This window comes from Gracilinanus agilis, chromosome 6 (assembly GCF_016433145.1).
Source record: "Gracilinanus agilis isolate LMUSP501 chromosome 6, AgileGrace, whole genome shotgun sequence".
In the NCBI taxonomy this organism is placed as follows: Eukaryota; Metazoa; Chordata; class Mammalia; order Didelphimorphia; family Didelphidae; genus Gracilinanus; species Gracilinanus agilis.
In genome coordinates, this window is record NC_058135.1 from 283,873,842 (window position 1) to 283,887,369 (window position 13,528).

Here is a 13,528-nt window from a genome sequence, read left to right on the forward strand (position 1 = left end):
CCTAATTTACTTATAGTTTCATTCTTTATATTTAAGTCATTTAACCATTCTGAATTTATTTTTTATTGGTATAGTATGTGAGGTGTTGATATGGACTTAATCTCTCCCATACTGTTTTCCAATTTTCCTAGCAATTTTTGTCATAGTGGGTTCTTGTCCCAAAAGCTGAGATCTTTGGGTTTATTGTATACTATCTCGCTGAGGACATTTACCCCAAGTCTATTTCATTGATCCTCACTCCTGTGTCTTAGCCACTCCCTATTGTTTTGATGATCACTGCTTTATAGTACAGTTTAAGATCTGGTACACCTAGGACCCTATCCTTCACATTTTGTTATTATTTCCCTTGATATTTTTTATCTTTTGTTCTTCCAAATCAACTTTGTTATATTTTTTTTCTAATTCAATAAAAGTTTCTTGACAGTTTGATAGATATGGCTCTGAATAAGTAAATTAATTTGGGTAGGATGGTCATTTTTATTATGTTAACTCATCCTATCCATGTGCAACTAATGCTTTTCCAATTGTTTAGATCTAATTTTGTGTGGAAAGTTTGCATTTTTTTAAACCTTGACTTTCCATCGCAGCATCAATACTGGATATTGGTTCCAAGTCAGAAAAGCAGTAAGGGCTAGGCAATGAGGATTAACTGAATTGCCAGGGTTACACAGGATTGTCTGAGGCCAGATTTGAAACTAGGATTCCCATCTCTATGCCTGGCGCTTTATTCTCTGAGTTGCCTAGAAGCCCCTTTAATCTTAATTGAAGGAACCATAGTGAAATTGAAGAAATTTGGGACCTGAAGTAAGGACGCCCTGGGTTTGAATTCAATCTCTGAAACTCACTCATTGCAGGGTGATGGTGGCAAATCGTTTCACCCCTCAGACACATTTTACTTCCCTTATAAATGAGGAAAATAATAATAGGTAGCAATTATGTAGCCCTTTAGAGTTTCCAAAGCACTCTGCAAGCATCCCTTTTTATGCTCACAATAAGCCTTGGAAATAAGTACCATTATTCTCTTCATTTGACAGACAAGCATCCTGAGGGAGACAGAGTTCCATCCCTGGTAAGTGTTTGTGGCCAGACCCAATCCAGTTGTTCCTGACTCCAGGTTCTTCACACTGTCCAAAATGCCTCTTAAGTGACTATTAACACCTATAGAATACCCCACTCCAGTATAGTCACAAATTTCAAATATATAACGTATGCACAACCATGTAACACATTTCAATTGTTGATTAATCATAGATTAGCACATATAGGTCAAAAATCTTTAAAATTAATGATTGATTTTACTCCTCACTGAGTAAAATGACCTTTCTTGTGTTTTTCTAGAACCTTAAACACAATGACATCAAATCCAGAAATTGACAACATGTTCCAGGTGCCTCCCAGCACTGACTCTTCTATGATATCTTCTGGACCTCCAAACCTTAGTAACCAACCCATACCTCCATACCCTACTAACCAACCCATACCTCCATACCCTACTAACCAACCTATACCTCCATACCCTACTAACCAACCTACACCTCCGTACCCTAATAACCAACCTCAAGTTCAGCTGTATCCTGTTTACCAACCCCAAATGGTCATACCAAATGGAAATGGGCGTAGCGAATCAAAAGTTTCGAATGATGGCAAAGTCTTCGGGGTAAGTTGATTTTCTTTTTTAGTACCAATGAATGCACACTGTTGATAATCTAAAGGATGCAAAACAGAGGCACAGAGAGTCACTGAAATCAGACCTACTGATGAGCAGCTCATCTGGGAATTTAAGAGTAAGTAGCATACCATTCATATGGTAGAAACTAAATCAGTGCTGGGTGCCACAGTTGGCTTGATGGGGTCATGCCTACTGGTGTGACTTTTCCATCAACCCCCAAGCAAAGGAATAGCAGGATAGCAGATACTGAAATCTGAAAGGGGCCAACCACCTAATGGAACCCAGGTCACTTAGTGGAACCCAGATATGGAGAAGAAATCTTTCTATAGCACTCCCAATAATAAGTCTTTCAGACTCATGAAATAGTCCAGTGAATGAAAACAATTTCCTATATCCTGAGGCAGCTGTGGATTACAAATAGCACAACACCCTCCATTTTATGTTACATTTTAGCTCACCAATCAGAGGCCCTCCTTGACACACTCTTTTTTTCCCATGACACCTTCTCAAGAATGCTGTCTTGTCATATCATCTTTTCTGGAAGACTGCAAAGGTTCCCTAATCCCAGAAATCTGCTTGACCACTTAGATCATGTGTATCTGATCTAATTAGCCAGCTCTTACAGTATTCCTTCTCAATCCCCTTTTGCCTGAAGTCTCCTGTCTCCTTTGTGTTTTAAGCACATAAAATAAATGCCATAAAAACTCACTTTGGAGAGTCCCTGCCCATGAAAATAGGGCTCCCTTCCTGGCAAACCTAATAAACACCAAGACAAGTTAGATACTCTTTGGGCCCTTGTTACTTTTGCATCACCCACCCCATCCATTTTACTTTTCTTCTAACAATAAGGTAGTCTTTGCTTCCATCAGGTCAAAATCAGGCTATGCAATTTCCATGTTCAGCACCATGGAACTGTCCGTGGGACAGCAGCCACAGGATAGAAACCATCAGGGCCAGCCAGAGACCAGCTGCCTGAGATCTTTACTCTCTACTTCTAATGTCTCCTTGGCAGGATCCTTCCAAAACAGAAACTTTAGGGCTGGATTACTCCAGTAGAGTTAGGTCCATCCTAGATTCTGGGCCAGACTGACCAACTACTTGCAAGTGTAGCCCTGAAACACTTCATGAGCCCCAGATTTATCATGAGGCATTTGGCAGTAAATAGTTATATGGGAGGCAGACTGGTACATGCACACAACATTCATTCTAAAGTCAGAAAATGTGTGCTCATACATCACCTCTGAGGTTTTTCTGATCTTGGGGAAGTCACTTAATATGTCTGGGCTTCAGTTTCCTCAACTGTGAGATCAGAGGATGTATATTAATAATGGCTAAACATTTATATAACACTATAAGATTTGCAAAGCACTTTATGTCTTTATATCATTCAAAACACAGAAATATGCCTCTGAAGTCAGTCCTATGTGCTCATTTTACAGATGACAAAACTAATGCTAAAGGAGATTCAATGATTTTCTCAGGGCCACACAACTCATCAGTTTTTTAAGATAGGATTTGAATTTGGTTCTTTCCTGACTCCAAAATCCAGGTCTTTTTCTACTATAAACCCCACTGACTCCTCCTATACCCACCTGCCATTTTTCTGTCTTGTTCTAATCAGGAAATTCATTCAGTTGTCCAAACACAGTTTTCTTCTGAAGGGTAGCAATTAAAGACAACAGCTAGGGACACATAGAAGAAACTAGAACTAACACAAAGAGGTAGAAATCCACAGATCGCATTTTTACCAGAAGGCTTACTTACTCTCCTTCACCATCCATATCCAATTAGTTTTCAAGTCTTTTAGGGATTAAATTAAATTGAATCTATTCATTTATTTTTAGACTCTTACTTTCTGTCTTAGTAACAACTCTAAAACAGAATGGTAAGAACTAGGTAAATCGGGTTAAATGACTCATCCAGGGTAACATGACCAGGAAGTGTCTGAGTTTTCCAGTCTTGTCAATTCTACCCCTACATTTCTCAACTGCCTCCCCACTTCCTTCCCTCCCCAAGACTACTACCCTATTTGCAACTCTTATTATCTCACATCCACACTGTTGCAATAGCCTCCTAATGATTGTCTCTTTCTACAATTTCAACCCTCTTCAAACTGTCATCCACATAAATGGTGACTTGATATTCCTGAACTAAAGGTCTGGTTGTGTCACTCCCTTGCTCAATAAAGATTAGTGACTCTCTATTATCTCTAGGATCAAATTCAGACTGCTTTGCTTGGCATTTGAAGCCTTTCCCATTCTGGTTACAACCTACCTTTTGTAGGCTCCATAACTGCCTTCATATACAAAACAGAACGGAAAAACTATATTTCTTCCTGTTCCTCAAACATGAAACTTAATCTCCTATCTTCATGCCTTTGCATAGGCTGTGCCCATGTCCAGAATGTACTCTTTCCTCACCACCTCTAAGAATCCTCAATTCTTACAAAGCCCACCCAAGGCCCACCTCCTATGTCATTTCCTGCTCCTCTCAGTGGATCAGAATTCCAGATCTTCTAGTGTCACACTCACAAGACTATCTCATATTTATCTTTTTAAAATCTTATCTTCTTAGAACTGATACAGAGTACTGATTCCAAGGCAGAAGTGCAGTAAGGACTAGGGAAAGGGCGGTAAGTTACTTGCCTATGATCACAGTTTGAGGTCAAATTTGAACCCAGGTCTTCCTGGCTCCAGATCTGGCACTCTATGCAGTGTGCTACCGAACTGCCCCATAATGCTTAATTTTATTTAAATCTATGATAATAATTATTTTAAAAATTATTATAATTTGTAATGTAATTACTATGATATAAATCATTATGACATATAGTGCAATTAAATACAATATAAATTATTTTATTATTCATTACAATAAATATTTTTTATTTTATTTACATTTACACTTTTAGATACTTCCATATATGATTCTTGTCTATAGAAGATAAACTTTTTATGACAAAGACTTTCGTTTTTTTCTTTCTATTTTCAGGGCCTAACATAGTCCTCATGTCATAAAAGATACTTAGTAAATGTTTCTTCATTGACTGAGGATGAGATGTCTAACCTGAAAGGGACAATATTCATTTCAGTTGAATAAACATTTATTACAGGACCATTTTGTACTGCGCACCATGCTAAGTGAAAAGGGTACTAAAGAAAAAGATAGGCCCTGCCCTCAAAGAGCTTACAATCTAATGGGAAAAGAGCACACCCAAGAGACAGAAAAGCAAGAGGCTAACTGGCCAAGGATATCTCATTCCACTGGAGTTAAAACCAGGCAGAATAACAGATTCAAAACAGAATGAGCTTTAAGCCTAATCTTCCCCTATAAAGAAAGGCTTTGGAAGGAGTTCCATACTCCACACTCCAGCCCTGGGGTAGGAGAAGCCTGAGGGAGGTGTGCTTGGCTTGAGTTAGCAGCAGCATGAGATTAGAATTGAGGAACTTCTCCTGGGAAGACATCCTGTTTGATGGAGTTGGAGGAGGAAGGGTATCAAAGACCCAAGATGCTAATTTCAACTAAATGAAATCTATCTTCTGAATCTGAAAATTGTGTTCTCCCCTACAGGCCATACAGATCCTGATTGGATTGTTGCACATCGGTTTTGGGAGTGTTCTGGTGACTTCAATAATTGGGGGACACATTTCAATCTCTTTTTGGGGAGGATACCCCTACTGGGGAGGAATTTCAGTAAGTAAATTGCTATTGTCAAATATCAGTAAATAAAAATCATTGTCATATGGAAGAATTGTGTACCAATAGGGCCCTACAAAAAGCTAGAGGATACCGAAAAAGTTAGCTGAGGGAAGAGTGAAAGAGAGGATTCCATTTGGGTCCTAAGCTATGTGACCAAAAGTCAAAGGAAACATAATTACTTTTGTATCTTCAAGGTTCTGCACAATGTCCTGCACAACACAAATGGCTAATACATTTTTTGTCTTAAAATTTATTTTTTAATCACATATAGGAACAATTTTAGACAGTTGTTTTCTGGCATTTTACAATTCAGATTCTCTCCCTTTCTCCTCCACCCTCAGACAGTAAATAGTCTGAGACAGGTTATACCAGTGCCTTCATGCAGTACATATTTCCATCTTGCTTATGCTGTGACAAAAGACGCATATTTCACATATAATAAAAAAATTAATGAAGGAAATAAAGTGGAAAATGTCCTGCTTTGATCTGCTTCAGACTCATCATGAGTCCCTGGTGGATATCTTGGAGACTTGCTTTGCTGATAATGGTTTAGTCCTTCATAGTTGATCATCATAGACTATTTCTGTTACTGTATACATACAGTATTATCCTGGTTCTGCTCACTTCACTTTGCATCAGTTATGTAACTTTTTTTAAGGGATTTCTATTCTCTTTCATCTCATTGTCTATCCTTCCTTTTTCGGTTCTCTCTCTTTCTCTGTCTCTATCTCTATCTCACTTTCTTTCTGCCTCTCTGTTTTCAGCTTTAACATTTCTTCTTCCTATTACCACCCAATAAACTTTCATTCCATACCCATTTTTAAGCACTTAGAGCTAAAGACAATATAGAACATAGTACACACCCTCAAGAAGCCTACATTGCAGAGATCTCCCCTCTCCAAGTTTCATTCATCATTTTCCAGCACAACTCACACACCAGGCACTGAATCTCTTTGCTCCTCTCCCTCCTAGGTGACTCCTCAAGCCTCCCAAGCAAAGTCCCCAGCACTGGTCCTAATTTCTGGTCACCTTAGGGGAAAAGGGGGATAGGAGGAAATGGGAAGGAGACATGGAATCTGAGGAAAGAGCAAAATCATAGGTTTATAGATAGAGTCTGATGAGGAAACTGAGACTAAGTGAGATTAAATGATATCCAAGGTTACATGAATAGTAACAGAATAGTAACAGATAGAAATCCAGATTCAAGAGCAAAAGGAGCAGAACCAGGAGAACATTGTACATAGAGAATGAAACATTATGGCCCAATCAAACATAATGAACTTCTCTATTAGCAGCAATGCAATGATCCAGGACAATTCTAAGGGACTTATAAGAAAGATGCTATCCACATCCAGAGAAAGAACTGTGGGAGTAGAAATGCAGAAGAAAAAAATATGATTAATCACTTAGTTTTATAGGAATATGATTGAGGGTGTTGACTTTAAATGATCACTCTATTGTAAATATTAATAATATGGAAATAGATTTTGAACAATGATACATGTAAAAACCCAGTGGAATTGCTCAACAGCTCCAGGTGGGGGAGGGAGGAGAGGAGGGAAGAAACATGAATCATATAAACATGGAAAAATATTCTAAATTAATTAATTAAAGAAAAAAAGAATCCAGATTCAAACTGAGGTCCTCTGACTCCTGAGATGATCCTCTTACCATTTAGTCAGAGAGGAGGACAGATATGGAGAGAAGAAAGGCTAAAGAAATAGCTAAAGAAATTACCTTGATGTCTTAGGAACATCTGGATAAAAATTGAACAAGAAGCCATTCCTCTGAATCTTTCCAAATACTCTGAAGCAAATAAAACACAGGCTAAAGCACTGCCTCCACCCAGCCCCTTCAAGTAGATGTTTGGGAGCTAGGTAGACTCCAGTCTGACTCTCCATGCTATGGTGGAAAAGGACATGCAAGGACTATATCCAGGAAGGGATAGCTAGGTGATGCAGTCATCTACCTTCTCCTCTGGCTGAAAAAAGTAAAGCATCAAAAGGCACTGAAGAAGGAATGAAATGAGGAGTGGAGTTTTTTGTAGAGGGAGGATAGGGCAGGGCAACTAGTCCACCTTTTTTTTAATCCCTTACCTTCCATCTTTGCATCAATAATATGTATTTATTCCCAAGCAGAAGAGTTATATGGGCTAGACAATGGGGTTGAAGTGACTTGCCCAGGGTCAAACAACTAGGAATTGTCTGAGGCCAGATTTGAACCTAGGACATCCCATCTCTAGGCAACTCTCAAACCACTGAGCCACTAGCTGCCCCATAGTCCATCTTTCTTGGTCCTTCTTGATAAAAAAAAACCTGGGGCCATTACAACTGGGTGTCTTCTTTGGTGACTAAAGAAAAAGGGTGACAACAAAGATTACCCCCTCCCCTTGCTCCCCTGTATCTTCACATCTAGAGGGATTTAAGAAGGGGGCATCATTTACCCTCTGCCCTCTGACTAACTTGGCTTCTTTCTTTTCAACCAGTTCATCATTTCTGGAACTCTTTCTGTGATAGCCCAGAAGCCACCAATCACTTCTTGCAAAGTAAGTCAGACCATCCTGAATCCACTTGGGGATCATTTGGATAGCCTGCAAAGGTTGGGAAATGACCTGGGAGGAGGGCTGTGGGGAGAGGGAAGGGCTACTACTCACATACATATACTTGCTGGGCTTGGCGCTTGGCACACTGAAGATGTTTAACAAATACTTTTCATTCATTCAGCCAATCACCTGGGTAGAATGTCTATATGGCTACAGGTGTGCATATGTTAGGATGGAGATACATATGAGCGCTTGTGAAAAGTCATATGTGCATGCAGTCATGCCCTCCTCCAGATACAATGAGACACGCATCCACAGATACATACATGTTCAATCTGCAAGTGCCTACTTTGTGCCAGGGACTGTGCTTGGCACTGAGAGCATAAAAAACAAAATAAAACATTATTTCTGTCTTCAAAGGGTTTCCATTCCATCCAGAAGTTCCTCAATCTACTCCTAGAATGTGAGACTCTCCATTTTTAAAGAGACCTTCCATACAATTCAACAGATGTTTTTTGTGTATTTTTTAAACCCTTAACTTCTGTGTATTAGCTCCTAGGTGGAAGAGTGGTAAGGGTGGGCAATGGGGGTCAAGTGACTTGCCCAGGGTCACACAACTTTCGTGTCTGAGGCCAGATTTGAACCTAGGACCTCCCATCTCTAGGCCTGACTCTCAATCCACTGAGCTACCCAGCTGCCCCAACAATTTTTTATTAAAAAAAAAAACATCCATTAAGTGGCCAGTGGATTGAGAACTAAGCTTAGAGACAGGAGGTCCTGGGTTCAAGTTTGGCCTCTGATACTTCCTAGCTGTGTGACCCTGGAGAAGTCAGCTCACTTTTATTGCTTAGCCCTTACTGCTCTTTGACTTTGGAGCCAATACACAGTATTGATTCTAAAATGAAAGGAAAGGATTTTTAAAAAACACTTACTATGTGGAAGACAAAAAAACATTCTCCTTCAGACACACATCACAGATCTTCCTTCCTACACATGTCCTTGCACACACCCATAGGCTATCATATGTACATAGACACTGACTAACCTCTCCACATATTATCCAACTTTTGCATGTATACGTACCTGTGCACCCATCCTCACCTGCTCCCATACACACTCTCACTGGTGCCCACGTCCTCTCCCACAGGATGTGCACATTCTCTCCCACAAGCACATGCACATATTCCCACCCTAACATTTGAGCTGTATCCCATGACATTCCTCCCTGAAGAATGACGTGGCATCAGGGTTGGAAGCACCTTTGGAGGTCAATTGGTCCAAACTAGCCTCAACAAGGAAATCTTATCTTTGGTATCCCCAAGGAGGACCATCCAGTTTCCAATAGGAAATCTTGAGGGATCAGCAATCCTTTAGTTTTTTTTTTTAATCTTTACCTTCTATCTCAGAATCAGTCTTCTGTATTGAATCCAAGGCAGAAAAGTATAAGGGCTGGGCAATGGGACTTAAATGACTTTCCCAGGGTCACCCAGCCAGGAAGTACATGAGGCCACATTTGAACCCAAGACCTCTTGTCTCTAGGTCTGGCTCTCCATCCACAAAGCCATCTAGCTGCCCTGAATCCTCTACTTCTTATGGTAGCTCATTTATAATTTAAAGCAGTGCTACTTGTCAGGAAGTTTTTCATTAAATAGAGACAAAGTCAACCTCCATGCAACTGCATCTATCACTCATAGTTCTGCCCTCTAGGGACAAGCAGAACAAGCTTAATCTGCTTTGCACATGTCAACTCTTCAAATATTTGAATAAGCTATCCTGTCCCACCCAAGGATAGAGTTCCTACAACCAACCGTCTTTTCAAAGGATCCTCAGTCACAACATCATGCTGGTTGTTCTTCTCCAGACCTGCTGAATTCTCATTGATTTTCAATGCCTTTCCTAGCACCCAGGGCTGGACCTAACACTACAGATCTCAGGGAGAAGAGGACTGGGACCATCACCTCCTCCATTCTGGGCATGACCCCTCTCAGTGCAGTTTAAGATTAGAATTGGCATGTGGGGCTCCCATGCCACATTTTGGACTCACATGGATCTTTAAATTCAACCAACCTCCAATATCTTTTTTTGTCCAAGCTGCTAAGTCATGCTTTCTCTAGACTGTCTCTATGTATCTATCTATGTATCTATCTATATCTATATCTATATCTATATCTATATATATACACACACACACATATATATATATGGACATATATATATATATCTTTCTATCTATCTGTCTTTCTGTCTCTCTGTCTGTCTATCTATCTCTTTTGGAAAACTGTATCTACCAATTTTCCAAGATTGCAAAGGAAGGGATGACTTGTGGGCCTGATCTCACTGCTGCATTGTAAGGAAATTTTTACTTGTTCCCTTTCCAAACTGGGCTGATTCAAGCCTTCTTGGGTATCCTGGTGCTTCCCACTCCTCCCCAGTTCTGAGGACTCACTATATTGACATGAATTAAGGCACCTGACCGGCTTTGCTGGAGTGTCCAGGGTGCTTAGGGAAGACTAGAACCTCTGAGATGAGGGCTTGCAGAGCCTTTTCAGCTACTTTTGGTGTCTACTTCAACTGTGGTTCCAAAAATATGTGGCATGTGCAGTTACCATAACTCATAAAACCATCATAGGAGACAGGCTAAAGCACATTGAGGGTAACCAATAGAACTCAAACTAGCTGATGAATTAGGGATGCTGCCTACTTCAGGCATGTGAAGACTTCCCTAGTGTAAGGGGAAAATGAAAACAATTTGTTTCAAGGGCCATGAAAGTGGCTGAAGCAGGTGCTGTGGAAAGCTTGGAGTTTGGTTAGACATTGAAGATGTCTTAATCATCCACTTTCTCCAGGCCACCCTTAGTCATCCTGAAATTTGTCTTGCCACTGGACTTTGATGACTCTGCAAGAGAGAGTGAAGCTGATGACTTTGTGTAACTGCCTCACTTAAATCCAATTCTCTCGCAAGTAAAGACATCACTGTAATGCCATTGGTCCTTGAACAACAACCCTTCTCTGTCTCTGTCTGTCTGTCTGCCTGTCTCTCCCTTTTCTTTCATACATCCTAATTCTCTTTTCACATGACTCCCTTTGCATTTTTTTCAGATAAATGGAAGTATAGGAATGAATATTGTCAGTGCCATCTTCTCAGCTGTGGGTTTCATCCTTCTAATCACAGATTTCTGTATCAATTTGGGAAGGTATTCTTACTTCGACTCTAGCAACTACTATTACTACTACTACTATTCAGGTGTGGTAAGTATCATGATTTTCTCAAAACACGATAACCTCCGCTGGAACTAACTGTTATAAAGTCCATCAGGATGGAGAGTTCCCTGGCATTATTTCCTCAGTGTGAGCTAGGACANTTATATGATACATCATAATATAATATACATATTATAATACACATATTATAATGTATTATAAATTTCATCTAATTTATTTTAGTATTCTTTAAAATTCTAATATCTAGCATTTACTTAGCACCAAGAGATTTGCAAAGCGCTTAAAAATATTATCTCATTTAATCTTCACAACAATCTGGCAGAGTAGGTGCCATTATTTTACCCATTTTACTGATGTGGAAATGCAAGTCCACAGAAGGTAAATGACTTGTCTGAGATCACATAGCTAGTGTCTGAAGTAGGACTTGAACTCGGGTCTTCCTGGCTTGAAATCCAGCACTCTGCACTACATTGCTTAGCTGCCTCATTTTCTAGGGAGTACCCAAAGTCACAGACGTGACAAAGGGCAGATCCCAGATTTAATAACATAAGCTTTTGCCTCCAAATCCAACCTTACTCTACCAAGGGTCCTTAACCTGGGACTCATGAACTTACTTTTAAAAATATTTCATTCATAATTCAAATATTTATAATAACTAATAACCTAATTCCAATATGATTGGTTTCTTTTGTCACCTTGTATATTGGGGGAATTTAAAAACTTGATCGTGAGGAGTCTGTGATATAAAAATCGAGAACTCCTAAACTATACCATCACCTTATCTAACCCCCCCCCCAATTTACAGATAAGGAAACTGAGACCTAATTTGATGCAGGGACGTGAGCCCTTGCCTTGGAGTCAGAGAACCTGGGTTTGAATCCTGACTCAACTGCCCACTCACCACTGTGACCCTGAGCAAGTTTTTTTCCTTTCCCTGGGCCTCAGTTCCATCATTTGTAAAATGAGGTTGGACCAGGAAATGTCCAAAGCTTCTTCCAGTTCTCTATTTATAATCCTAGGAAACTGAGGCCCAAAGTCCCTGAATATGTTAACAATAGAGTGGAAAAGCATTCAAGAGGAAAGTAAGAGAAAACCAAGTTCATTCAACATCTGAAGGAGAAAAGATGGTTTCTTAATGAGGAGAATGAAGGAAGGCTTCCTGGAGGACACAGCCTTTGAGCTGGGCAGGTGAAGATGAAAAAGGAAAGTATTTTATCAGCACCTAAACAGCTAGCAAGCTCTCTCTCCATATGACAGGATCATAAACTTATCTGCCTCCAGGATTGTGGTGAGAATCAAATGAGCTAAAAAGGTGGCGTGTAAATCTCAAAGGACTATTTAAATTAAAGCAATGGATGAAACATTCATCCTGCAGTCAAGAAGACTCATTTTCTGAGTTTAAATCCAGCCCCAGATACCCAACTAGCTGAGTGACTCTAGGCAAGACTCTTAAAGCTGTTGGCCTCAGTTTTCTCCTCTGTAAAATGAGCAGGAGAAGGAAGTGGCAAACCATTTCTGTATCTTTCCCAAGAAAACTCGAAATGGGGTCCTAAAGAGTCCAACATCACTCAACAAATGTGGTGAACAAACCACTATTACTATTCAGCTTCAGGGCAGGACCTCAGGCCAGATTGTCCAGCCCTCTAATTTTAATATATTGCTCCCTAAAATGTTCTGCTTTCAGGCTTCAGGAATGGGGATCTCAGCCGTGTTATGCATCTTTTCTGCCCTGGAGGTTGTCATCAGCGTGTTTTCTTCTCATGCCGGGTGCCTAGCAACCAGGTCCCAGAGCAACCAGGTGAGTGAGTGCTGGGGTTCTCCCAGTCTCAGCAATGATTTCTTCTGCTTCTCCTTCTCTTATTCCATAGAGTAACCAAGAGAAAGACCTACAAGAACCACCCAGGGTATAAAGAAGATCACCTAATATTCCTTCCTTCTTCTCTATTTCAGGTAGCTGTAGCTGTGGCTGTACCTGTTCCTGGGACTCACATGGCACCTCCAACAGGTGTCCCTCAACCAGCAGCCAATTCTTTAGTTTATTCAAATGAAGTCAACAGTCAACAATAATCCAGCCTAAAGGGAAACTGTGCCTGGAAGAAATGCAACCTCTCAGGCTCTCCTGAATTTCCCCAACCTATTTCCATCTTTCCTGCTGATCTGTTGAAGGAGGTTTTTTCCCCATGTGTGTCCTGGTAGTGGTACCTCAGTTTGGCCTTTGGATCAAGGGCCAAAGAAGAGACAAGATTGTACAGACTGATGTGCAGCCCTCTCCTGCTGTCCTTTTCCACTGCATTCTCACGCAATTCTTCCCTGTCTCATTTCCTCCATAACAATGGGAAAATGACTCCATGTTACTTTGAGCAGACTTGACTTGTTCTGGGCAGGCCTATCCAGGT

The 13,528-nt window shown here is 40.3% G+C and overlaps 1 protein-coding gene across 1 annotated transcript; it reads left to right on the forward strand.

The window, feature by feature from the left end:
- Positions 1-1,351: 1,351 nt before the first annotated feature.
- On the forward strand, positions 1,352-13,199 carry LOC123251639 (membrane-spanning 4-domains subfamily A member 8-like). The gene is made up of 7 exons (XM_044680946.1): positions 1,352-1,424; positions 1,506-1,657; positions 5,240-5,362; positions 7,854-7,913; positions 11,010-11,159; positions 12,817-12,930; positions 13,083-13,199. Exons 1-7 carry the CDS (start codon positions 1,352-1,354, stop codon positions 13,197-13,199), a joined length of 789 nt encoding a protein of 262 aa, XP_044536881.1.
- The last annotated feature ends 329 nt before the right edge of the window (positions 13,200-13,528 follow it).